This window comes from Hippoglossus hippoglossus, chromosome 14 (genome assembly GCF_009819705.1).
Source record: "Hippoglossus hippoglossus isolate fHipHip1 chromosome 14, fHipHip1.pri, whole genome shotgun sequence".
NCBI lineage: Eukaryota > Metazoa > Chordata > Actinopteri > Pleuronectiformes > Pleuronectidae > Hippoglossus > Hippoglossus hippoglossus.
The window spans coordinates 3,002,336-3,028,298 of NC_047164.1; the positions used below are offsets into that span (position 1 = coordinate 3,002,336).

At 41.1% G+C, this 25,963-nt stretch overlaps 2 protein-coding genes and 1 long non-coding RNA gene across 4 annotated transcripts in view; 2 read left to right on the forward strand and 1 right to left on the reverse strand.

Annotated features, from left to right (window-relative positions):
• lig3 (ligase III, DNA, ATP-dependent) overlaps positions 1 to 8,561 on the reverse strand; it is a 17,017-nt gene extending 8,456 nt beyond the window's left edge. The window contains exons 1-9 of the mRNA XM_034605985.1: positions 8,464 to 8,561; positions 6,824 to 7,404; positions 6,441 to 6,569; positions 5,422 to 5,640; positions 5,150 to 5,301; positions 4,813 to 4,979; positions 2,368 to 2,445; positions 2,106 to 2,274; positions 378 to 533 (exon numbers count right to left, since the gene is read on the reverse strand). Coding sequence (XP_034461876.1) covers positions 378 to 533; positions 2,106 to 2,274; positions 2,368 to 2,445; positions 4,813 to 4,979; positions 5,150 to 5,301; positions 5,422 to 5,640; positions 6,441 to 6,569; positions 6,824 to 7,376 — 1,623 coding nt within the window. The 5' untranslated portion in view covers positions 7,377 to 7,404; positions 8,464 to 8,561. The remainder of the gene's footprint in view (positions 1 to 377; positions 534 to 2,105; positions 2,275 to 2,367; positions 2,446 to 4,812; positions 4,980 to 5,149; positions 5,302 to 5,421; positions 5,641 to 6,440; positions 6,570 to 6,823; positions 7,405 to 8,463) is intronic.
• Positions 83 to 22,630, forward strand: LOC117774005. Its single transcript, XR_004616007.1, has 3 exons — positions 83 to 349; positions 911 to 913; positions 21,625 to 22,630. It is a non-coding gene; the product is annotated as an uncharacterized LOC117774005 (long non-coding RNA).
• tmem248 (transmembrane protein 248) lies at positions 10,146 to 20,807 on the forward strand. Of its 2 annotated transcripts, none has more exons than XM_034605991.1 (7): positions 10,146 to 10,197; positions 11,696 to 11,854; positions 12,836 to 13,124; positions 15,396 to 15,546; positions 16,441 to 16,624; positions 17,470 to 17,613; positions 18,826 to 20,807. In XM_034605991.1, the coding sequence occupies exons 1-7, from the start codon at positions 10,195 to 10,197 to the stop codon at positions 18,844 to 18,846; spliced, it is 951 nt and encodes a 316-aa protein (XP_034461882.1). In that variant the 5' UTR covers positions 10,146 to 10,194; the 3' UTR covers positions 18,847 to 20,807. The 2 variants fall into 2 exon arrangements, with proteins under 2 accessions (XP_034461882.1, XP_034461881.1); XM_034605990.1 differs by having other exon boundaries at positions 17,470 to 17,651; positions 18,826 to 20,748.
• Positions 22,631 to 25,963: the final 3,333 nt, after the last annotated feature.

Genomic DNA, 25,963 nt, shown 5'->3' on the forward strand with positions numbered 1-25,963 from the left:
AGACCATTAAGGTTTAAGGACTGGAACGTGGAGGATATTTTAATCAGAAAGCACGAGGAGCACGATACATATGGTAGAGGTACCGTATGTATCGTGCACAGCAGCAGCCTCTAGTGGTTAAAAACGGCCGATGGACGTGATGCAGATCCATTTATCCACACGTGTTAAAAGTCTCACGTTGAGAGAGGAACATGCTGGAAAATCACTGTGGGTAACGTGTGAATTTCACACCAGGATAATACCTTTAAACTGCTAATCCTGCAGGGGGCAAACCTGAGGATGTTGCATTCTGTCATGCATTCATATACCGTGTGTGTGTGTGTGTGTGTGTGTGTGTGTGTGTGTGAGTGTGTGTGTGTGTGTGTGAGAGGACTCACTTTGTGTGGCAGCACCGGTTTGAGGCTGCGGCTGAAGTAGCTGAAGACGTCTCCGTTCTTATGGACCTGCACACGTTCTCCGTCGTATTTGATCTCGGAGAACATCCCATTGGGACACTTCTTCATGGCGTACTCGACGGACTTGCACGCCTCGGCCTGAAAACACAGAAAGGAAACAATAATAAATCACAAATCTCTCAGCAAGCAAATAAATTATTATGGTTAATTAATTTTATTATTAATATTATATTCGGGGCCACGTAGGACACATGATAGAGAGAAAGGGAGGAGACGGAGGGGAAGACACGATACTGCAGTTTTAAAATAATTGATTTGACTACGCAGGCAATATCTCTGCATGTCCACCCGCTGCTGCACCTGAACTAACTGCATCTCCGAGCTCACCACGCAAATTATCACACTTCATTTTATGTCCTTCCTCGTCTTAACTCCAGTTCATGTTCCTCCTTCACTAATGTGTCCACACTCGATGTAACATCTCATCTACGGTGAACTGATGTGAAGACCAGGAGGAAGTTTCAAAGCTGTAACCCCGTGGGAAGCCGGGAGCTGGACCGTGTGGCTCATTTGTAAAACTAAAATGTGATAAAGCTGCAGCGAGCTTCAATTTGCTCTTACGCTGTGTAATTAAAAGTCGGCGGTGTAATGGGAATTTAATGGTCTGTAGGTTTTGAGGAAAACATTTTTGCATCGTGCTGAATTAATACTTGCATTTGTAGAAGGGGCTTCAGTGGAGCCGTGGTTACAGAAGTTATCTGTGAGGTCCAGACGCTGCCGGTTCGGCTGGAATCTCTTTGTACCGTTACTTTTAAAGGACTCGCTGACCTTCTGAACTCACTGGAAAACTTCTGTTTTATCTAAATCTTTAATTTCTCGCACACAAAAGTGTTTAAAAAAATCTACCACACCAGATTTCTGAACAGTGGCTTCGACAAATAAATCCCATTAAATGAATTTTATATTGCAGAAAAAATATCTTATTGTTAACCTCTCTCTCGCTCTCTCTCCCTCTTTTATAAATCCAAGATATCGAAGCAGCAATTATTGTCTTTTATGGGAAATCTATTTCTAATTTACTTTCACCCACATTCAGAGTCACGGCCTGAAGCAAAATGGACGATTACAGAGCACAGACCCACGGCTGGATAATTGATGCACAACGATTTAGCAATTAAATCAGGTCATTTCTTGGAGGTCGCATCATCTTCATTTGACTCATTTTATCGGGACACATATTCTTCAGGTAATTCATGAGGTGAGGAAAGTCGGATGCTGTCACTATAACGATGAAGGAATTCCTCAGATATGTAGAAATAAAAGTCAGAGTAATTATGACTTTGTTAAACCAGTTTTGTTCGTGTATGAGAAATCTTACCCCTTGAATTTTGGAAAAAGTGACTTTAATAAATTCCCTGTGGTCTTGTTCAGATCTGGTATCAACATCCATCCTGAGAGATCCGATCACAAGTGGACTGAACTAATTTCATCTGTTCATAACTTTAAAATACTTTCTGATTGTGGCTCCGGTGATCATTTGTGATTGGATCTAAATTATCTGGTCTATAAGAAAATAAACGCGCGATTTGTAACGTTTCAACTCAGTCTGAGTTTACAGATGTGTGTGATGAAAATGTGCCAATTCACCAAAGACTTCGGTGAAAGATTAGGAAGAGCTGATGAAAACAAGACGCGTGAGTCTCTACTCACCAACATGGGCTGGACGGGGGTCATGAGAGAGGCCTCCACCATGAGCAGCTTCCTGGGGCCCGAACCGTTGGTCGCGTCCTGCGTATTCCTCAACACCCGTTCAATCACATCGCCCAGGTTACGCGAGGCCTTGAAGGCATCGTAAGCGTTTGGATCCACAGCGTCCAAGCTGCACGAGGGGGGGGGAGTAATGAAAGAGTTTAGAGGTTGGTATGAAAATATTCAGTTTCATGAAGAAGTGTTAAAGGACAAAGACACTTACACGTGTTTAGCTCCGGAGTTCATCTTCAAGTCGTGCTTGATGAGTCGAATGATGCATTTCAGGTCATTGCTGGTGCATCTGAAAAACACAGAGAGGAAAGATTATCACTGGAGGTAAAAACTGTGAGACGCTGGAGTAACGCAGCGTTTTACCAAGGAGGAATCTAAACGCTCATGACGAGAGAAAGTTAAAACATTAATAGATAACTGGTAGATTTACAATAGGCTCATTACTGGCTAATAATTTATAGAACCTGTTGTTCTTGACAGTCACTGATGCCACAATTCTTCCTCATTATCTCAGGAAAAAAACAGATACTTTATTAAGAACAGCTCAAAACAATAATAAATCACTTCTGTCGGTTTAAAGCAAGCAACAGGAAATTTATGACAAGTAAACACAGTCATACTTTTTATCTTGATATCATGTCCTATGGAGTCTGCTGCTGTGGAGGGTAGAGTGTCAAACAATCATGTCTAGTGTGTGTGTGTTTGTGTGAGTGAGTGTGTGTGAGTGTGTGTGAGTGAGTGTGTGTGAGTGTGTGAGTGTGAGTGTGTGTGAGAGAGTGTGTGTGAGTGTGTGTGAGAGAGTGAGTGTGAGTGAGTAAGTGTGTGTGAGAGTGTGTGACTTGCCGGAGGCAGACAATCTAAAAAAGAAGGAGGAATCAACAAATACTAACATTAAAAAACAGCGCGAGCAAAACGAGAGGAAACAATTGAAATAATTAGACCGTTTTTCAAATAATGTGAAATGAAATCGCAGAGTCTGTTCCGCTGGTTTTTACACTGTGGTGAAATGATAAATAAAGATTAAGCTCTAAAACACACTCAGTTCGTTAGGAACAGCTCCTCTAACACATAAAATACATATTTATAATAACAGTCCTGGGATAAATGTTCCCCCATGAACATTACAATGATAGATTATATCTGAGCCGTATAAATAACTGTTGCATTTAATGACATGCACATGTTTTAAATGGCTGTGGCTTCTTAAAGGGCCAGGAGTCCATACTTCCAACCATCAAGATATATTTGTGATTAGTCTGAATCGCCCCCTAACAAAGACAAGTAAAGAGACGTAAAAAGTAAAGTGAGAGGGGAGGCTGACGTTTCCTACACTGGCTAAAACCAAGCATTTCAGACAGAGGCTGAAAAGAGGAGCTGCAGCGATGGACACATGTTTTCTGAATATTAGAGCCTTTAAACCTTTTCAAATAATAACTAATTAATATCATCAACCTGAATGTGAACATGTCTCCTTTAAACCTGTAAGATCTCCTTAAACCTTATATTCCATCCAATGCTGTGCGTTGTCAGTCCTGTCTTCCTCTGTGATAACCTCCCTACTGACATCAGAGCTGTCTAACTTCAAATCTAAAATTCCTCTTCACATCTTATCTTTCAATTAGCATGTTTATTTTTTGATCATCTCAGGTTTTGTTAGCATTCTCCCAGCGGCAGGTCCGTCTCTCGGTCTCAGTGCATCCAGCTGCACACGTTATACACACGAGTCCACATTGTCCTGTCGACCAGATTATTGTAAACTTTCTAAAAAACCACTGCGTGACTAACTCTGTTTGTTTACTCCCTCAAGCACACAAGCCTCCGGGCTGTGTGCCCCCCCACCTTACTCCTTCCTCTCCTTCCTCTCTTCATCTCTTCATCTCTCTCTCTCTCTCATGTTTTCTCCTCTCTCCTCAGCCCATTTTATCTCTGCAGGTATTTCTGCCTTTGTAACAGTGGAGTCTGATTACAAACCTCCCACCTGCACCCATGTTCCTCCTCAACACGTGTTTCTACAATTATTATGAATAATAATTATTATTAACCCATTACTACTACTACTTTATACCTCTACATACATTTAATTAAATCAATTATTTGTCGATCACACCCACAACGCTTACGTTATTGTGTCTTTGACTCTAAATGGGAAAATGTTCACTGAGTTTGAAGTCGAGTCATTTTCTCATGGACTTCACCCTCTGCTGGTCACTCGAGAGAATACAGGTTTCAGGCATTGGCTTCGCTTTCCGGCGTCTACGTCCATCTTTACACACGGCCTACGATGTCAACGCAGCCTGAGGAAGACGGACTCGTTCCCCGAGCCTGGTTCTGTTCGAGGTTCCTGCCTCTGAAAGGGACCTTTTCCTCGCCACTGACCCCCGAGCACTCGCTCATTGTGGGAACAGTTGGGTCTCTATAAATAATATAATAAAGCGTATGGTGGAGACCTGCTCTATATGAAAAGTGCTGCTGCTGTGATTTGGTGCTGTATAAATAAAACTGACTTGATTTGCTGCTTTTCGGATGCATTAAATAAGAGTCATAAACTGTTCAATAGAGCAGGTCTGCCGTGCTTATTATTTTAATGAATCACCTTATCTGTGCTACTTTTACTACCCGGCCTAATTAATACGGAAATGATAAAGCACTGTATTACTTTTTGGCAATTTCCTCCAGCTCGGTCTGCTGCTCGTCTTCCTTGGTCAGCTGGGCGAGGCGGGTCAGAGACGCGTCCACCTCCTGGAGGGTCAGCAGGCTCTTGGTGGACGGGGGAAATGATTTACTCTCATCGAAGAACATCCTCACCGTCTCGGACACGTCGCCCTGGAAGACAAAACACCAACTGGGTTCAATAAGGGCAGTTTTTTTTTACGTTTGTTCCTCTAACATCGTGACGGAGAAACAGACGATACTTGGCCGTACAGAAGAGTAACGGTCAGGGATAAGGAAACAAAATAAGCGATTCAAAGTAGTGGTAACAGTGGAACACAGACCTGCTCGAGGTCGCGCACCATGTCGTCCTGGTTGCTTCTGAATATGCGGCTGAAGAGCTTTACTATCTGCTTGTCATTCAGGTTGTAGACGCTCTTTACGACGCCAGGCAGGAGCAGTTTCACCGTGAGGTAAACGTCTCCGCGGAACTTGTCTGGGGGGGGGGCAGAGAAAACAACATTTAAAAATCAATGTTTTGTGGCAGAATCCTGGCCTTCGATTTGTATCAGATGCCGTCCTGCGGAACAAAGAACAGAAGAACCACTTGACGTACCTCCACATGAGCCCTTCTTGAGATACTTCTCAATGATCTGCGTCTTCACGTTGTAGCTGTTGTTTTCTGCCACCGTTGCACAAAGCTTACGAAACTCTCTGAAGAGGCAGTCCTTGTGCTGGGGGTCACAGAGCTGCGTGGACAGGGGGCTGCCTTGGCTGGCCTTGGCGGGGGAAGAGGAGGATGGGCCTGGGCTGCTGGAGGTGCCGGCCTTAGTGGCTGAGTGAAGAGAAACAGTAGAAGTGATGACACCGATTTAAATAAGACAACAGGACAAAAGGTTATATTCTTCTGCGTTAAACAGCTTAAATGGTCATTTAGAGGAAGTTTCACAATCTATCACTTTCAACTTTTAACTATTTTGGTTTGTCAGCCTCTGTTTTAACCTTTTGGCTTCATGCAAATATATATTCACATATCCACGCTCAAATGACACAAGGAACATCCTGTTCTGGTGGAGCCTCCCAGACAGTTTACAAAGTGTTCTAATCCTTTTCAAACTTCAGGATGTTTTTCATTATTTATACACTTTAATACTTTAATACCGGTGCCTCACAATGTAGCAGGAATTAAGTAATTAAGTAATAAATAGTGAAGACGTCCATCTCATTATTGCTTGAGTCCATTTGCTTCTCCCCCCCGCTCAGAGACACAGAATTAGGTGCAACTGGGTCAGGTTTGTGCAATGACTGCTTTTAACACAAAAAACTGCCTCTGTGACTCAGCGAGCTATTCGTCTTATCCTTCTTCTTGTTGTTGCTGTTTTTAGTTTATCACTTGAACCTTTTGCTGCGTTTTGTATTTTGTGTCGAGCACCAGCCCCCCCGATGTCTCCAGTTGTCTGACTGTGTTTTTTGTTATGTTTATGTTTTTGTTATTTATGTTTTTTTTAGGCTGCCTTGCTGTAAAAAGAACTTTCTCTTGTGGTAAAATAAGGAGCTGAACCAAACTGAACTGCACCGACAGTTTTTTTCTCCAGTTCTCTGTATTAATACTTAACCCTGGACGTCCAGTCTTACCCGTGAAGCCTGAAAACTTGCGTGGAGCGTTGAGAGACGGGTCGGCAGGAGGAGCCATCAGCTGGGAAGAGGTGTTCAGCTTGGCTGGCCCCTTCTTCTTTGGGGTTGCATTGACTTTGGCCATCAGGTCTACAAGACAAGACATTTGGCTTAAGAACAAATAAGAAACTATTTGACCTGAGAAACTGGATCTTACTGATTCTACACACAAACCTTAAAACAAGAGCAAAGAACACTGAATGAGTTTAGGATGGCAAATCAATTTATTCCTGAAGATACACACACACATGCACATATTTAAAACCCAACAAGTGACAATAAAAACCCAAATCAATACAGATCTTTTTAGGGGGCAGATATCAATATTGTTCGTGTCATTTTACCTGAAACATGTTTATTGATGATCTCCTTGTCCTCGTCCTGCAGCTCCTCCCAGCCCTCCAAATCCGTGATGTCCTCGATCTTCTTCGTGGTGGCTCTCGCCCTTTCCAGCTTCTCAAATATGCACTTGACGTGATACCACTCCTTCATCTCGCCCGCCGACTCGCTGAAAGGGTTGGGCACAACCTTCCCTATGCGCACGACTTCCTTCGGGATTTTGTCCTTGCATTTCTTACAACCCGCTGTGCCGCGTTTAGCGTATTCCACGATGAACCTCTGTTCCGCCATATCTGGCTCGTTGGAGCAACACCGACGCTGGGAAAACCGTGGAAAATTGTTGTGGAGGGGGTTGTTTTTATGAGACACTGATGAAAAACTACAGATTCCCTTGGAAAAATTAAACACATATACAGGTGAAGGGTGATGTGCAAAGCGTGAAGAGCCAGGAGACGATCTGCACACTTTGAAGAGTGTCAGACGTCTGACGAGTGTGTGAAGACTTTGTAGACCGGCACAGAAAGTCTTTGGAGCGAATGAGATGAGACGTCGCTGCATTCAGATTAAACGATGAGCAAATTATAACCTGAAAAAAAGCAAAGGGACATAAGGGTTAAAGAGATTATTAACTGTTATCACCATAACATATTAAACACAGCTTGAACAAGTACACGCTGCCCTAACTGGCTCAACTTCTCCTTATGTGTGTTACAAAAACTAATTTTAATGCTAACTTATACAGAACTCCAGTTTAATAGCAGCAATATTTCTTAGAATCACACATATGTCATGTTACGCTATGAGAAGAGCAATGTAAATAAAGTGTTATTATTACTGTTATATGAACTCCTTATAACTCTCTTAACTGTGCAATATTCATCCTGTCTGGGCAATACAATACATATTTATCTGTTTTTTACACTGTGTATATACGTAATAGTTGTTATTCCATTCATGTTTTTCTATATTTTATATGTCCTTACACTTAAGTGTTGCATGTTACTTATTATTACTTACTGATGCATATTTTAGATTATTGCTGTTGTAATATTGCAAATGTCCCCATTGTGGGACTAATGAAGGATTTGTTTATCTAATATTACCTTATAAACAATTAAGATTAGTCCTATAAGTACACATGGTAAAAGCCTGTGTGTTTTTAATACAGAACCCTGTATGTTGAAGTATCAGAGTTGAATACAGCACAGGAGACTGTAGTATGATTATCTACTAACAAATTAAACAATAATTCATACAAATACCATGTACATTTAGCCATATAAGTACACAGACTCCAAACTCCTCCCTCCTACACGTTCCCTCACTGCTCTGCTAACACAGGTTGTGGGACACACAGTGTTCACGTGTCTCCTCCACACTTAAAACAGCCAATTCGTGATTAAAGTGAATTAAAGTTGAAATAAAGTATCTGTGTGTTTGACGTCGGATCGTTCACGTGAGACAGTTCGAGTTTAAACATCAACAACACGAGATACGTGGAAGTTTGCTGTTCGGCTAGCTAGCTTTAGCCACACTGGCCCCTGCTGCCCCTGACACAATGCTAACGCAGCTAGCTAACGGACCGATCAGCGAACATTAGCTTTGTCTTTAACGTGTCGCTGATTTTCTCTGCGCAGAGATTTACCTCCTGTGTCTTGTAGAAGTTTAGAAACGCGGTTTAAACGAGTCGCTGCTTCTCCATTGTTGTTAGACAACAAATCAGGGACGTCAAGACAATGTGATGACGTGTGTCAGGGAACAACGCGTTTCCGGCTACACCCTTCAAAATAAAACAAATGCTGACAAAAACCTCAGCATAAATATTAAAAAACAATGTTAAAAGTGTTATTAATTAACTGTCCAGCTCATAAAATAATTAACTTATATTCTTAATTTTTTAAAAGCATGTTAGGAGTTTTTATGGCTTTCAAAAGTGACATTTGTGCTTTATTGTGAAGAATAAATGTCATGTTTCCGCTAGATCTCTGTTAAACTTGACGCAGCTACACACTGAATCCAACGCATGGGAGGAATCAACGAGTATCGACCTTTAAACATGAGGCAGGATGTTTCTACCGCCACCTGCTGGACCGGAGCGCTCAACCTGCACATAGAGAACCCACTAGTTTTAGCATTAACTTAAAGGTTCAGTGTGTAGAAGTTAGTGACATCTAGTGGTGAAGTGGCACGTTGCAGCTGAATGACCCTCACCTCATCCCATATTTTTTATTTCATCTATAGTGAATGTAAAGCACCTTGAGCTGCATTTCTTGTAAGGTGTTATATTAATATCGTTATTATTATTATGGTTATTATTATTATGGTTATTATTATTATTACTTATTTTCTCTGTCTGATAGACAGGTACACAAATAAAGCAGAGAATAATACAGTAAACACTATGCAATGAGATTATTGATCAGAGGGAAAAGAAGAGGAGGCAAAAGTTATAATACACAACTACTACTGCTAATAATAATAATAATAATAATAATAATAATAATAATAATGTTCCCCTGTGCTTGGAAAAGATATCTCGATCTCAGTGTGACTGCCTGATTAAATAATGAGAATTAGTATTGTTTTCTGTCTCCATATAAAAAGCAGAGTCTGGTTGGAGTCCTTGACATTTTTCAGTTTTTTTTAAATACTTTTCCTCCCCAAACCTGTTTTATTTTTTGCAGTGTTCGAGAAGATTTACAGAAGTGGTAGTAGTTGTAGTAGTAGTAGTATTAGTGGTATTAGTGGTATTAGTTGTAGTTGTGGTCAAATTAGAAACACAAAACAAGCAAGCCTGTCAGTTGCGCAACCCCCCCTTTGCACTTCCTATTTCCGACGGTCCCTTAACGCATCATGGAGCCTTTAAAAATCTTTGTAAACACGGCGAGCGGCTTCTACGCAAACTGCGCACACGTCGGTGTCTCCCGACCTGCGGCCGACCGACTTCGGGCGTAAACCCTGTACGCGAATAGCCGGAGGACGGCGTAGCGACGCGTCCAGTGCGCAGTGCGCGGGGACGCGGAGCAGCAGCAGCAGCAGCAGCAGCAGCAGCCAGCTGGGAGGATCCAGATGTGACCGTGGCTCCAGGAGACGCGTCTCACCCAGAGAACCCCGGAGCGGAGCATGGGCAGCGGTGCACGCGGCGGTCTGAACCCCGAACGCCTCCACCTCTCCGCCGGACACCGACTCCTGCTCCTCGGCGGCGGATCCCGGAGGAACTAGCTTCGAGGACCGCGCGCGAGCTAGCTAGCACAGGCTAGCGAGGCTAAGCTAAGCTAGGCTAGCTTGCCTGTTATTATTGCAGCCCCCCCACCCACCCACCCCGCGCGCAACGAACCTTCCCTGCTCGCCCCCGACACGCGCACAGGAGGGAAACATGGTGAGACGCGTCAATGCGACGTTTCGTTTTATTAGATCTGCTGTTTTCACTGGGACACGTTGAAGTCTCAGTTCGTCCCATCAGCGCTGTCAAGAGGGCCAGGTAGCTAGCTTAGCATGCTACCGGGCTGACAGCTCCTGTCACCTGCCTGTGGCTGGCAGCCAGACAGGGCTGGAGTCAATACCCCCCCCACCACCCCCCCCAAAATGTCCCCACGTTGCAGGGTCGGTTAGAGCAGCTGTAGATTTAAAACATCAACCTTTCATTTTTCACCTTTTTCTACTTTATGAAAATGTCATTTTTACTAAAATCCCATTGGTCAAAGAATAATAATATAATATAATACAACAGTAATAACAATAAGATAAGAACTTGCACTGAATAACATTGTGTTGCTACAATATCTGCAAAGACTGGACGTGTTGTTAAACTCTTTATTTCCTTCCTTTATATGAAATATAACCTCCCTCTTAACTTCTCTCCTTGTGGTGACAGTGAATTACAAGTGTGTAATATGTTAGTGTGATGCAGTATTAGAAATATAGATAAAATGTGTGTGGGAAATATGTCATGTGGCTACAAAGAAGAGCTTAGGCTGTGATAATGAAATAGGTAAAAACAGCACGTGACAACGACTAAACAAGCAATTTTATATCTTATGTAATGTTTAGTTTTTTTAAGTTTGTAATTTACCATCCGAAAACACAAACTAGTTGAATAACAGTGGTGAAGACAAGTCGGTTAAAAAAAACAAACAAAGCAAATCAGCTGTTTAGAAGATTTAGAGGATTACAGGACAAATTAAATGAGCAAACTGTTTATGACAAAGTTCATAATCAGATGCTTCTGCTACAGATTTGATAGAATTTAAATGAACTTCACCAGAGACACTGCAGGATTATTAAATACCAACTCACCCAGAGTTCATTTGGTCTGAAATGACCCTGTTTTATACTTAATCAGTTGAGATTGAGCTGCCTAAAACTCTGCTCTTTATGGGATGTGTTTTTATTCTGAATAAATATTTATAGTTCATTAGACTTTACCACACAGTTTATCCTTGGAGCACAGACCAGACTCTAATTTGTGTTTTAACAACCTTAATCAGGCCAAATGCTCAATACACAGTTTTTTCCTCGCAGACCTTTGTTGGCTTGTTACTCAACAGACTCTGAGCTAGTTCCAGTGAAACCGAACTGACTTCATTTTTTGCATTCTTTAAAGTTTGCATATTTAACCCTTAACTGAATAGAAGTCCACGGTGTTCAGTCCTGAAACTTGTTTTTTCAACAACATTATCTGGCCCATTTATTTATGTGCATTTATCCATTGTTCTGGTAATTTTTGTGTATCTGTGACTTTATTATCTATATTAAATACACAGATACTGATAATGAAAACATTAAGCTTAAGGTTTATTAAGTAGCCCTGTTGTTAGAAAGCCATGCACAAGATTGTTGTGCTAATGTTGTCCCCATTGTGTGTTTGTGCGACGCAGGTGTACCTGTTGAATTCTATAGAGAACCTAAGGAGCCACATCAACAACCGTCCACCACTGGTCATTTTTATGATCAGTGTCAGTGCGGTGGCCATCGCCTTCCTGACCATCGGGTATTTCTTCAAGATTAAAGAGATAAAGTCTCCGGAGCTGACAGAGGTGAGTCACGGCGGCACAGTTCTTGCAATGAGATGAAAGTACATAGTATACTCCTCTAAGTATCTCCAGTAAAGTGTGGTCACGGACGATGGTAAATGTTATGTCATGACCTTTTGTGCCACAAGGATGCATTTGCACAAAGGTTTAAAACATGCTGCATTTAGTTTGTGACCTATTTAGCATTTTCTAGTCTCATCTACTCAGGTCTGCAATGCTGAATGAGCTCCACAGCTCATTTGATCCCAGTGTGGACGTAGTCTGCATCTATGTCCCATACAGATGGTGCATGTATGGAAATAAAGCTTTGCATGTGCCTTTTGATCTGGAAGCATATGCAAATCATAATCTGCTTTCAGACACGAACACAAGAAAACTTCCAGATAATTGGGTGCAGACATTTTCTGGTAACATCAACACGGCAGGACGTGACGTATAGACTCCACTGTGAGAATCACATGTTTTTGTTTAAAAGCTCTTGAATCAAATGTTCCATCCAAGTTGATATTGTCGTCGTCGTACATCTTCTATGTACATGACTCCTCTTTTTTCATCCTGGGATAATTGTATTATTCCAGTGTTATTATTATTATTATTACGTCTGTCATCAACACACCCACTCGCACGCTGTGAATTTTCCACATAGGCTCACGTGGACATTTTACTGGGGGGGCAGGGCAAGACAAGTTCTGGAAAATGTCCAAAGCAACTGACATGGACATTTGTGTCCTTCGGCAAATTTCAGGGAAATGCACAGAGTTCAGCTCATGTCTGAAAGCAGCTTTAAAGGCTCTAGGTAGTAACATGCTTCTATGGACTGTACGTATTCATACATGCAACTAAACAACTGGATTAACAAATTGGTTGAAATGTTTTCAGCCAAATACAACTTGAATATTATAAGGGAGGCTGTGTGTATTCCACATTTTGATGTTCGGGGAAAATCATATGTCCACCAATCAAATCCCACTTTCTCCTCACCAGGACTGGAACACCTTTCTGCTGCGCTACAATGAGCTGGACGTGTGTGTGTCGGAGAATGAAACGATAAAGCATGGCCTGAACGAGTCGACCACACCGGAGAGCCTGGTCGTGACCAGTGGCCAGGCTCGGTCCAGCACCCAGACCCCCCTCCTGCTGGACGACTCGGGTGCCATCAACATCTCTGTCCCCATCACGCTCACGCTGGACCCGCAGCGCCCGTTTGGAGGCTACTCGCGCAATATCACCCACCTGTATGCCACCGTGCTGGGGCAGCAAGTGGGTCTCTCTGGTAGGTTGTCTTTTTGGGTTTTCATTGCTAAAACCAAATTGCTCAAGATGTTTTACGTGCTTGTAAGATGTTATTTATATGGAATTGTCAGACATCAGGGACAAAGCCAGCTTATGACTATGTGCTGCCTCTTACACAGAGGATGTCAGTTGATTAGTGGTTCCTTCAGTGTGACCCAGATACATTCACATACACAAAGCTAAAGGAACGTCTGAAAGTGGTCTGAGCGATCACATCTCAAAGTCTTGGGTGCTCTGCATTTACACCTGAGCCATGATGCATGTTAATGCCAGGTGTGCACAGAGCCATAGTGAACAAACAGTGGCTGCCTTGTGTGACTAAAAGCTGTTCCCATTCAGCCCTGCGATAGGTTTCAGATGTAAAGGTCTCAGACTTTAGGGTCTCAGACTTTTAGGTCTCAGACTTTACAGTATCAGACTTTTAGGTTTCAGGAGGCAGAGACAAACTGAAGAGTAATTACCATGAGCTTCGAATACATTGAGTCTGAATGTGTATGTACAGTGTTTGTTTGAACTTTTCCTTTTGTCCCCTGTGGCGGCTCACACTCATCTCTCATGTACGTTGTCTGTACGGCTCAATAGAGACAGAATTTAGGAGGATGGAAGACATGACTTGTATTTCAGGCTGGAGTGAAAATGGTGAAGTTATATTATTACTTTAAGCAGCTAAAAGTAAATGTCCCACTCAAATCAGGTGTCATCTTCTATCTATTACAATCTATTCAGTCTATTACCTGGTGATTGAGTGAAGTGTATCTTGACTCAGAGGAGTTTAAACTCTTCGTTGAGGTCAGATCATTTCACTCTTTACAGACCTAACCACTGATATTCATCCAGTCACGATTGGCTCAGTCTGTGGTTTCAGCTTTCTGCCTTTCCTGCCTCCAAATAGTTTCTCTAGTTTTTTGATGAACCCTGTTATACTCAGAAACTCCCCCCCCCAAGGCAAATGGTTAAGTTGGCGTTGTTACTGATATTTGACAACACTTTACGTGCTGGATGTTTTCCTGTGCTCTAGGCCCCTGTTTGTCTTTAACTCTACGCTGCTGAAGGTCTCGGACATTTGCCTGAAGCTCGTAACTGGATGAGAATGAATGGATGAGAAAAGTCAGTAAGGAGCTTTGTGAATGTTGTTTTGCACAGAGTGAGTAGTCCTGTTTGAAACACTGTACAGGAAGAGGAAGTGGATTTCTCTGAACTGCCAGTTACTGCCTACATTCACATTTGAGTGTGTCATTTATAAAGTTATGAAAACTTAAAGGTTTCAGACTTTTAGGTCTCAGAAAGCGTTTGAATGTGTAGGCATATAATTTGTCAAGTAGCCCAGTGTGTAGTATTTTTCCCAGCACAAACGTTGACTGGTCCCAGAAGGGGAAGGCTCACTTTCAGGGTCTTGGTATTGTGCACTTTCACGTGGTCAAGTCTTACTGGGAAACTTCAATTGAACAGAGCCAGTGGAGGATGCTTCTTTTAAAGTTGTGATATAGGCGTTAGATCGGTGTTTCTTTTTTTACATATTCACTCAGGCACATTTAGAGGACTAATATTTATGATATCTACAAATGTGGAGGAGGTGTGAGCTGATTTCTTTATAACTGATCATCTGGAGTTATTGTTCTCGCGTCTACTTCTAGATGACCTTAAGTTTCCACCAATGAAATTGAGATAAAATGACCTAGATTGAACACGTGATGACGAACTACAGAGGTCATCAGGTGTTTGACTTCTGAGAACAGAAACTCGTCCATGTTTGTCCTCCTGGATTCACACGTCTATACTCCGGAGTCCACCGAGTTTGAATCATAATCCTGTAATCTCCACAGTCTGTTAGTTATTATCAGGGGAGAAGCTTGACATGACAGGTAATACTGCTGCTGCGACTGTGCCTGGTTTCATACCCGTGGGAATTACCGTGTTACAAGCTGTTTAGACAGTTTTAGGATCTAATGATCGCCTCAGAGGCAGCAGGCTCCTCTCTGGAGGCCTGTGCCATGTTTTAGTCCCATCATTATTGTTCCCATATCAACAATTACAACAATGTGGATTATTAAATTGGACGTTTATGAACTGTGCATGTTTTTTTGTTTTTTTTTTAAATATAAGGCTGACAATTACAACTCGTCGGGATTGAAAAGTTAAAATGAAAAAAACAGAAAACCAGAGGAGTTTGAAGTCCTCGTATAAACCGTGTAAATCTCCCGATGATGTGTTATTCATTGTAAAAATCGCATGTTTGTGTTTGTGTGTCTAGGCCGGGAAGCCCATGAAGAGATAAACATCACCTTCACCCTGCCTGTATCCTGGAACTCCGACGACTGTGTGCTGCACGGACACTGCGAGCAGGTGGTGTTCAGCACTTGCATGACCATCACAGCGGCCAGCAACATCTTCCCAGTCACAGTGTGAGTTGGAACGTCGCCCCGACTCACGGGACAGAGCTTTGTTTCTCTGCCCAGAGCTGCTGACGACTGATGAAGTGAAAAACACAGGATCCCGATGCTTTTTTATCTCCATGTAATTTGTCAGTGTTCAATTTGACTAATCCACAATGTTTAATCAGTAATTAGTGTGTCTACGGTTCTGTCCCAGTATGTTGAGTTTTGTTATGCATCAGCGACAGCCAGTGGCCGGTTCCATTATGTTAATGGCCATCGGTCCCATTCTTTTAAACACGATATCTTTAGACACCATGAAGGATTTTTATTCAAATGATTAGATTTTGGTCGTCTAAGGTCAAACGTCAAGGTCACAGCGACCTCACAAAACCCTTTTTTACCTCATGAAGGTTTTATTTCAACAACGCTGCAAAATATATTTTTAAAATGACAAATGTTGGTTTGGACTCACAAATGATCTGATTCGGTTTGAATGGTCAAAGGTCAAACCACAAGGCGGCCTCATAAAAAAACATCATATCTCAAATCTGCCTTAAAGGAATGAAATAAATCAGGTTTAACTTTGACAAGAAGATTAACTGATTAGATTTCAGGGTTTAGATTTTCTGTCACAGTGACCTCGTACGAGTCTGGAAAACAAATGTGTGCAGACTGAATCTGCAGAGGCGTATAACCGCAGTGTGGTATTTATGGTTGTATGGTTTTTATTTGAAGTGTTTTTATCTCTGGCTGCTTTGATGTCCTAACACCCTCATAAAATATCCATGTTATATTTTCTTTAAAGATCCAACATTAAAAACAAGACATTACGAAACAAATAATCAGAGAAATAATATCTTTGACTCTTCTGCTCTCATAGCCACTATACTGAACCGCTGAGTCTGTGTTTTTGGTTTGCAGGCAGCCGCCCCACTGCGTGCCGGAGACGTACACCAACGCCACCTCTTGGTACAAGGTGTTCACCACAGTCCGTGACTCAGACACCAAGTACAGTCAGGACTACAACCCCTTCTGGTGTTATAAAGGAGCCATCGGCAAGGTGTACCACGCACTCAACCCAAAGCTCACCGTCATCGTTCCAGATGTGAGTCCAAACCACCGTATATTCCCCAGAGTCACAGTTTTTATTTTCTATTCTTTTTCACCGATAAATTTAAATCTTATTTCACAGACATGATGTCAGAGTTGTGAAGTTTGCAGTATTTTCAAACAGATTTTTAATTGGTAATAAAGTGTTCTATATCTAAATTAACATATTTCTTGCTAGAATGTTGTTTTCTTTGAAGTCATTGCAGCACAACAGAGGACGGTTGAGTCTCTGCAGTTTAGAGTCACTCACTCGTAGCAAAGCCATTTTAGTCTCAGCTCTATCTATACTGGTGGCAGTGGACTGGTCCTGGATCACAATGATTCCCATTCACCGTCCTCAACTGGGCTCTGAATGCTGCCGCAAACAATTGAGGGAACATATGCTGGTGCCTGCACCGTCACCTGAGCTCTGCCCACCTGGACACACACAGGATGAGGGAGTGGTGCTCGAGACGACCTCCCCCCCCCCCCCCCCTTCAACAAAACAACAGAGAAACCTATCGACACATGGAGCTTCTGTTTTCCTCCTTTTGTCCTTTATTTTGAAAAAACGGAGCCTAAATAGCTTTAAAGATGTATTGATTCTTCTTTTCTTCACTGTTCAGACTGTGAAGTTAAAGAAAAACACTTGTTTGTGACTTACTATTTAACTCCAGCCAGGTTTTTATATAAAAGAACACTTTGGAAGTGACGTGTTTATCCTTCCCGCGATGCAGTTATAAACTATAGTCTTGTATTGATCAGTTAATGTTATAATGAAACAACTTGCTGCCACACCCACAGGACAGTGTGTGTAGAAGTGGTCATGTGATTATCATGAAACCCTCTCGTTTCTCCCAGGACGACCGTTCTCTCATCAACCTGCACCTGATGCACACTAGCTACTTCCTGTTTGTCATGGTCATCACTATGTTCTGCTACGCAGTCATCAAGGGGCGGCCGGGCAAAGTACGACAAACCAACCCTGACTTCTGCCCTGAGAAGGTACAACAGACACCAGCCGAGCTAAATGACCCACACAGGTAGTTCCAGCCAAGCGTCAGTTGACCAGCGATTGGTTATAAGACAGTGATTCTGTGTTAATCATCAAAATATATAAATCACTACAAATGTTTTATTTTTTCATGTCTTGTAAAAAATGTGGCACTTTTCCAACTTACTGACTAACAAAGAGCAAATGGTAATATTTTATGTAATTATTATTCTAAACAAATTTGCAAATTATACTTCAACTGGTAAAATGTAGAGTTAAAGCAGGAGATGAGAAGTTGTAGCTCCTGGGGGAACATTGTTATGTGATGATCCTCGGCTCTGTCTGGTACGTACGAAGTAAGGATTTGCTAATTTGGTCTAATTCCTTGTTGTAGCACAAAACACACAACAGCAGGTGGAGCTGCTTCAGTCGTTCTTCATGTGAGAATTCACTGTGGCTGTTTCTGTTTCTACTGTTCCTGCTGTTTAGATTAAAAATGTGTGCATTGAGCTTTGATACCAGCTGCCAGTAATTTGGATTTTTTAAAAGTAGATCCTGACTGATTTTAGGGGGATGATACCAATATTGGGGAGTAAAGAATAATATCAAAAAATACGATATGATATATTTTACATTTAACAATTAACTTTATTGTAAATAACCATAAATATAAGATAACAAATATATAGAACTTATATTGAGAAAATTAGCAAAACATATAATGAAACATAAAATGTAAACACATCTTTTCTGCATTGTTGTTTTTATATTCTCTTCCACAGACATCGGTATCAGCATTTGTTTGTTAGCATTAAAATGTATTTACAGAACAAACAATGCAGAAAAGATGTGCATTTATTACATTTTACATAAAAAATCATGTTTATTTTAACTTATTATTAATTATTTTTATTATTAATTCCAGTTTGATAACAATCAACAACAGCAATCTCATGTAGGATTTATTTTTAATTTAATAAATCTGTATCAAATGTTTTACTCCCTTTATAACAGAATTGGCATCCACCCCCTTTAAAAGGGACATTTCAGTGATGGTTGGCTCCAGTTTAATTCCAAAGAACTATATCAGTTTATGAGATATATATATATTTAAGAATCTTTTCTGTCCTCTTTTATTCATCTAATTTCCCCGCTGCTGTTCTTATCACTAACACTTGTGTTTTCATTGCTGCAGTAACCCGGGTCCTGTCTCTCTGTTGCAGGTGGCGCTGTCAGACTGTTAAAATGATGTGAGAGCGCTTTGTCAGAACTTAACTGCAAAACGGACAAACTCAAAAAAAAAAGACACGGACGAAATAACATAAACATACCAGTTGCCTAGTGAACCCTGGAAATACAAATAAGGGACTCAAAAAGCTCTGTGAATGCATTACTCTTGCAATGTTGGGTTTCTCCAACCAAAGATATACAAGTGCCTGTATCTGTGGTGTAAATATTTGTAGGAACTCTGATAATCTGTGCAAGACCTTTTTGTTTCTTTTTTCACTATGATTCTGATTCTTTGCCTGGGTTCCCCTCGTGCCATGTCCGCACATGCAGTACAGACACACAGCAAACGGCCACATTCAAGAACTTCATTGCCACTTTTTAATTTTTTTTATTTTAAGCAAGATCAAGAAAAGGAGGTGGGGGGGGGTTACACGGCTTCCGTCACAAATGCCGGATGAGTTTTTTTTCTCGAAATGTCTTTTTTGTTTTTCATAGACTGTGAATAAAGATGGACGAATAAGGAAATGAAGCTAAAATATCGGTTTTCATAGCAACTAATAACTAATTAAAACCAAACTTGCTAGAAAAACTATGAAACATCAGTGTGATTGGTCCACGTCCCATCTGCTAACATGGAGGAGAGGGGCAATCGACATGTTCTCCATCTTTATTTACCGTCTTCGTCGGTTAACAGACGTTTTGGAGATGACCCACGATGATGAGCACGATGTCTGGTCGCTTAAAAAAAATAGGAAAACGTTTAAGTGACTAAAATGTGCTTGAAAAGCTGGGTTGAGATCTTTGCTTGAGGACGACGAGATGCTTGTGTCGAACATTTATAGGAGAAATCGTCCGTTTGCATTCGGGCGTCGCAGCTTCGACAGGGAGGAGAATGAATGTAGCATGTTGCTCTGCACCAAACTCCACAGCAGCTCGTCACGATTCGTTAATTCAGATGAACTAGCATCAGTCCCCCCCCCCCCCCCCCCCGTGTGTCGGTAAAGTATTCAGATCATTTCTGATATCGCAGTCAAAGAAGCGGCAGAACCTGTGGTTTGTTTGTTTGTTTGTTTAGTTATTTTTCGAGACAAGTATACGTCGTCACGCTTAAAAAAAATATTGTTTTCTGCCTTTTGATTATTTCCGTCTGTGGCTTCATCGCTCACCTGCCTCTCGTGGTTTATCAGCTGCCAGTTGCTCTGCAGCACATGTACAGTCTCTATAATCTCTGTTGCACCTGGATGGAGTGAAACATATGAATCTTGCCTTATACCTACACTACGATTGACTTGCTTGCTTAACACAAAATAATAGGCAAGGAGATGGTTCTCTCTCTTTCCAATGTGAACACGCCAGTCTCCTCTTCCTCAGCCGTCGTTCTCCGTCTGTTCTATTCCACTTTGATGAGCCTGTGGTCGGAAATCAAAAGTTGTGACCCTTTTTTTTTTCTGTCTCTTAATGTAAATGTCAAGTTGCCCTTGAGTTGTTTTATGATGGGAAGCTTTTTTTAATAATTACTTGTGCTTTGATTTTAAGTGAAGCAATATCAGTTGCACGTGTTTGCGTCGTTTCTGCACCTTTTAGATTTCTTGCACATTTTGTGTTATTTTTAAAAAAATGGCCAAAATCACATGTGAACTAATGTGAAACTACGAAGTTGGACTCCGACTAAAAGTGAATAATAACTAGAATAGTACCAAGTAAAGCGGATTCTAGTGACTTTACATTCAGAGAGAAAAGTTTATGGATTATTTCTTGGCCCTTTTCTTTCCACTGAAAACATGAATCATGATTAAATCACTTAAATTATTTTTGTAGACACAGACAACAAAATGTGCAAAAACTCACTCGGTGTGTGACAGTGAGTGTTGAGTGAGTTTCTGGTGAATAAAGGCGGCTTTAGCTTGTGATTCTCTTCAAGTCTGATCCAGTATCTGGATACTTGTAAATGTGAAAGTCAGAAAGTTAGAGTCTGTATCGAATTGACGGCACAGAATCAAAAACATCTTCACGCTAGTCACGACTTTTGTTTTGGTCAAACTTTGAACTGCGGCTTTAAGGATCCAACTCGTGCTCTTCCAGTGGTTATTTAATCCATATTTTAACTTTGACAATCATGTAATAACTCCCATTTAATTTGAAATTTGCGGAAAATAAAACTGTACTCGAACCACATTAAATTAAGAGTATTATTATTATTATTATTAATAATAAAAACCTACTTATTCTTAAAGGAAAACCAGAGAATAATAGAACAGTCTAAATCCGCCTTTAATTTGTTTATGTACGACTATTTCTTTCTTTCTTTTTAGTTTTTACTTACCTCGTTATAATTCTGTTCCATATTTGAAATACCTGTTGAATGTACTTTTTCATAGAAGCATAATTTGAATCTGAGATGCAAGAATTCCAAGTGATTTTGAAACATGTCGTAGTTTATAGTTGTTTTCATTTTGTTGTTTTCGTTTGAAAGGTTTTACTTGAATTGAAAAGTGGTTTTCATGAAAGGTTTTTTATGTTTGTGGCAAAGAAAATGAAACGCTTTGTATCACATTGTATCAAACACTTTGAAGGTTTCTTGTTGGATTTTCGTGTGTGTGTTGTGCGTCAGTGGATGAGTGAGAGGTGTGATGTGTTTTTTTTTTCCTCCTGACTGAACGATGCTGGGACAAGTCTTCCTGATTTCAATGTTTTCATATTCGAGCGTTCGTCCGTTGCTTTCGTCGTCGCTGCGGGACGGAGATGTATTTTCTTGCGGGACGGTCCTTAGCAGGGTGTGTGTGTGAGCGAAGGGAAACTCGATGGTGTGAAAGACGCTTGCCGTTTGTATTGCCGGCATAATTAAAGCAACACTGTGTAGCTTTGTAATTAAGCAACAGCGCCCTCTGCAGCCTCACACGGGGATTAAGTCTGGTTGGGCTCTGAGCGATGAAGTGTCGGTGTCGCTGGGACGAACCAAACAACGTTCTCGTTTTGGCTGCACACGTCTGAGGCCGTTAAAACATAGATAACAAACTTTTTAGCCTGGATCAGACAAGATGGCGTCAAGTCGACATCCCGTTTAATGATTTGATCGATTCTCAATATCGGCCGATGCGCAAAGTCCAGTTACTGGAATCCGGAGGGAATCAGAACATCTCTGTTCTTGTCTCCTGGAACAAACAAAGGAGTGAGAATAAAAGAGGAAAGATTCTCTCTCGTCACTGAATCATCAAACTCATTTAGAAGCTGCTGTTTTAAGGTGAAAAAGTTGCCTAGTGTTGCTATGACGATGTCGATGATCTGCGTTGTGTTCATGTGATTTTCTGTCTTTGGTTCGAGCTGCATCTCTTCTTGCAAAATGCCTTAACATTGTTCACATACATTAGATTTTTCTTTTAATATAGTAAAAAACGCGCCGGCTTTTGAAACTCAAATCTAAAAACAGACTTCTCATGTTACCACCTCTGAGCTGAAGAAGCTCAGATGACCGCGCTCAGTGTTTTGAATCTACTCCACTTATATATCGACCGGAGGCGTTTTTCTTCCACGTTCAGAAAATCGGGCAGAACAAACAGGAAGCTCGAGCACGAGGCGGCCGTCTCATCGTCCTCCGTCATGTCAGCAGCGCTTCGGCGAGTATTAAGCCAACTCTGTGCCTTCTGCACTACGGAGCTGCATCCTCTTCCCCGTTCATCCGGTAGATAGGACCATAGGTTTAATGTGGCTGTAGGTCGTCAGCTGAACCCTTCTCTTCTCCAGTGGAACTGCTGTAAATGAATTCAAGTTTAAATAAACTGTCTCAATGATAAACCTGCACTTGTCTCGACCTCATGTTTGTCTTATCGTCTCCTTTTAGAGGAAGATTGATGACGTGCCAGTGGAAATAACTTGGACTTTATTGGCTGGTAGTGAATGTCTGAGTGTCAAAGCTGAAGTTTAGGGCTCGTTCTCTGTGTGTGTCGGAATTAAAGGATAAATATTAGATATTTTCATTTTCGTTATTGTCAAAAAACGAAAAATACGTTTATCTCTAAACTCAGAAACTGATAAACTGCTCAGAAATAACAAATTAAGTTTATGAAAATGGGAAATGATGTCCTGTTTCTAAATTGTGCACTTGTTGTAGATTGTTTCCAGCTGTGGTTTTGAAACTCAGTGGCTCATTAATATATTTCTAACAGTTCCAGGACAGCACACTGACATGTGGGGCACAGATTCATGTTTCTGATTTATAGACAGAACTAGTTTGTAGAAATTCATTAGAAGTTTTGGTCTTTTCATGATGATAAAAATACAGAATTTCACCAGACTTGTGCTGTAAAGTTCAATTCTGACTCTCGACATTTGTGCAGTTTAAGTTGTAATGTTTGATTCATTCGTTCGACCCAGTTGTGTGGAAGTTAAGCCTCCTCATGTCTCCACCAGAGGGCGATATTGGCAGACTTATACATGATAGGCAGCTTGACTCCAGGTTGAGTTTCTTCACCTTCATTTCTTCAATGAGTTTCTCTTTAATAGTCGTATGTAGGAATTACATGAGTTCGACATTAATGTTTAATTTTATTTAAAAGTGCAAAACCTGAAAATAAATTTAGTTTCTTCACTTTTCAGTTAAATTCCTTCAGATGTTTATCTGTTTTACCGTAAAGCTGCTTTCGGACATTTCACTGCAGCCCAGATATTTTCCAGATATTTTCTGGAGTGGCCGTTTGTGAGAACACAGATTTTCCAGAACTTTTCCTGCAGACCCCCTGGTAAGTGTGGGTGTGGGCGTGTTGGTGACGTTTCTAACACGCGACAAACGTGAAACTTCTCAGGAGGAAAAGGAGAAGACGAAGACGTCAACTTGAAAAGACGACGAGATTTGAGAGCTTTTGAGGTCAAAACCACTTAGTTTGAGGCCTTGATTGATTTTTACTTAAAACTCTCTTCCACCTTAATTAGACCCATAAAATCCATGGATACGTTTGATGTTATGATGAATATTTTAGTTTCCTTGAATAAACATTTGGCAACGTTTGGCTCATGTCTAGACATTTTAAAAACTAATAACCGGACTGAACTTCGTGTCCTTGGAGGAGTCCTCACCCTCTGAGTAGCAGTTCAACTTTAACGTGTGAGAGAAGTTTGTTCATTTGCTGGTTTCAGGGGCAGAACTGCAGGCGTCGGTTTGGCCCATTATATGAAGAAGCATATTGGAAAAGGTCGCTCGTACCCTTGACTCCCTCATTTACGCTGGATTCCCGGGTGACGGCGGCGGCCGAGCCTCCGAGGAGTCGCTCGTTAGGAGACCATTAATCAGATTTCTCCAGACATGGCGTCCAATTTGAGAGGAGGTTGTTTATCCTCCTCCTTCTTCTCTTCACTGTAACAGCAGCGTAAACACAGTCGGGACTCGTCTGCTTGGCGGTGTTGATAAGTAACTGTTACTCAGCGAAGGGAGATCAGTGAGCTGGAGTCAGGCCAGTGGAGACTTTTATCTCTGTGCAGATACTTTTCACAAGTTTAATGATGAAGGAGTCGACCGGTCAACAGACGCAGACGGTCAGAGACGGACACAAGAAAAACTAATGGGCTGCCGGGAGCTGGAGGTCGGACCGGGGGGGGGGGGATTATTCACTTAATTTGAGCACAATCATCAAACAGAAACTTTTACAACAAACATTTTATCTAATAAGTTTGGTTTAAACTTTCTAACTAAGGGGCTTCACTTTAGAGAACGACTGATATAGAGTTTTAGAGGCCGATACCAATATTAGAGAGTAAACAAATTCAGATGTTGCTATATTGTTGTTATTAAATATACGTTAAAAAAATCTCTAAGATCCCTAAGATGTCTTTATCAAATCCTTATGACCAGGAAATGTAATTGAGGTTTGATATTTTACACTTTAACCATAAACTTTTGCATAAATAACTGTAAAGAAAACACAAATGAAACCAAATATATTAAGAAAATAAAAATATGCCTGTGTTTATTCTGTAAAATAAGAGTTTTTATACCATCAAACATTAACACTGATACTTATATGTCTAATTAGTGAACTTCTCATAGCAGCTCATCCAATAAATCACTCGGGGTCCAGTTTGCTTATTAAGATAAAGATTCAGAGAATAGTTTAATACAGATTAAAAGTAAAACCAGAACTTCCAGACTCAAGTAAAAGTAGGTGCTAGTTTAAAATATCAATATGTATTTGTCATGAAATTACTAACATTTGTTGTAGAAGTACTCAGAAAAGTTTTTCTATATAAAATACAGTTTACACATTTTTTAACACTTTATCGATATATCATCATGTTGATATCTTAATCAAATCTGGAATTATTTGGAGTTTGGGAGGAACAATAGTTTTCATCTTGTCACATAATGAATCTAATCACTTTCTTTTTGCTCTGGTTTTAGTCTCCACCGCCTCCAGGAGCCAATCAGCTGCTAATTCCTCCTCCGTGTTCACCGGTGTTCACCGTGACCTCGGTGTGAATCAGTCGTGTTCATTGTCTCGGAGCCGACGCTGCTGGAGCTCGGGGGATTTATTAGTTTTGTGTTTTCATAGAAAGGTCGACCTGGTGTTTACTGTTGTCTCCTCTCGCTGATTATTTCAGATAATTGCCTCGGCGTGTCCGGGGATTAAGGGACGGCTACTTTAAACATCCCGGAGTCCCTCGCTGCACACACACCTCCCGGTGCATTATTACCAAGCTGTCCAGGTTTTACCACGTCTCACTGAAGACCCTGTTCTGTATGAGTGAACAGAGACAAGCTCTTGATCCTCAAACTCATAAAAAACATGATGAAATTGTAATAAAATGGACAAAGGCTCCGTCTCTAGTTTGATGATCACAATAAAACACAGAAATAACAGTTTCCAGTCTTGTTGAGAATAGAAAGGGATGTAAAAATATTAGATTTCCTCAAATTATGTCACAAGCAAACACTTTTTTAATGAAGTCTTTGTATTTAATTGGGATTTGTGGGCTGATCAGGAACAGGAAGGAAGCAGGAGACCTTCGGCGTGTTTCCCACGGCGACGCCTGGAAGAGGAAATTGAGGCCACCTGTTCAGAGAGGGGTTTCCTGGAGGAAGAACTCTCCTCCGGGGCAGCGACGTGAAGCTTCTTGCTGCTTCACAACACCCAGATGATGATG

Bases quoted from the DNA above. Each gene is read 5' to 3' on its own strand.
- tmem248 (XM_034605990.1), top strand. The intron at 11,855-12,835 runs GTGAGTCACGGC...TCTCCTCACCAG, and splicing joins AGTCTCCGGAGCTGACAGAG to GACTGGAACACCTTTCTGCT. The intron at 15,547-16,440 runs GTGAGTTGGAAC...TTTGGTTTGCAG, and splicing joins AACATCTTCCCAGTCACAGT to GCAGCCGCCCCACTGCGTGC.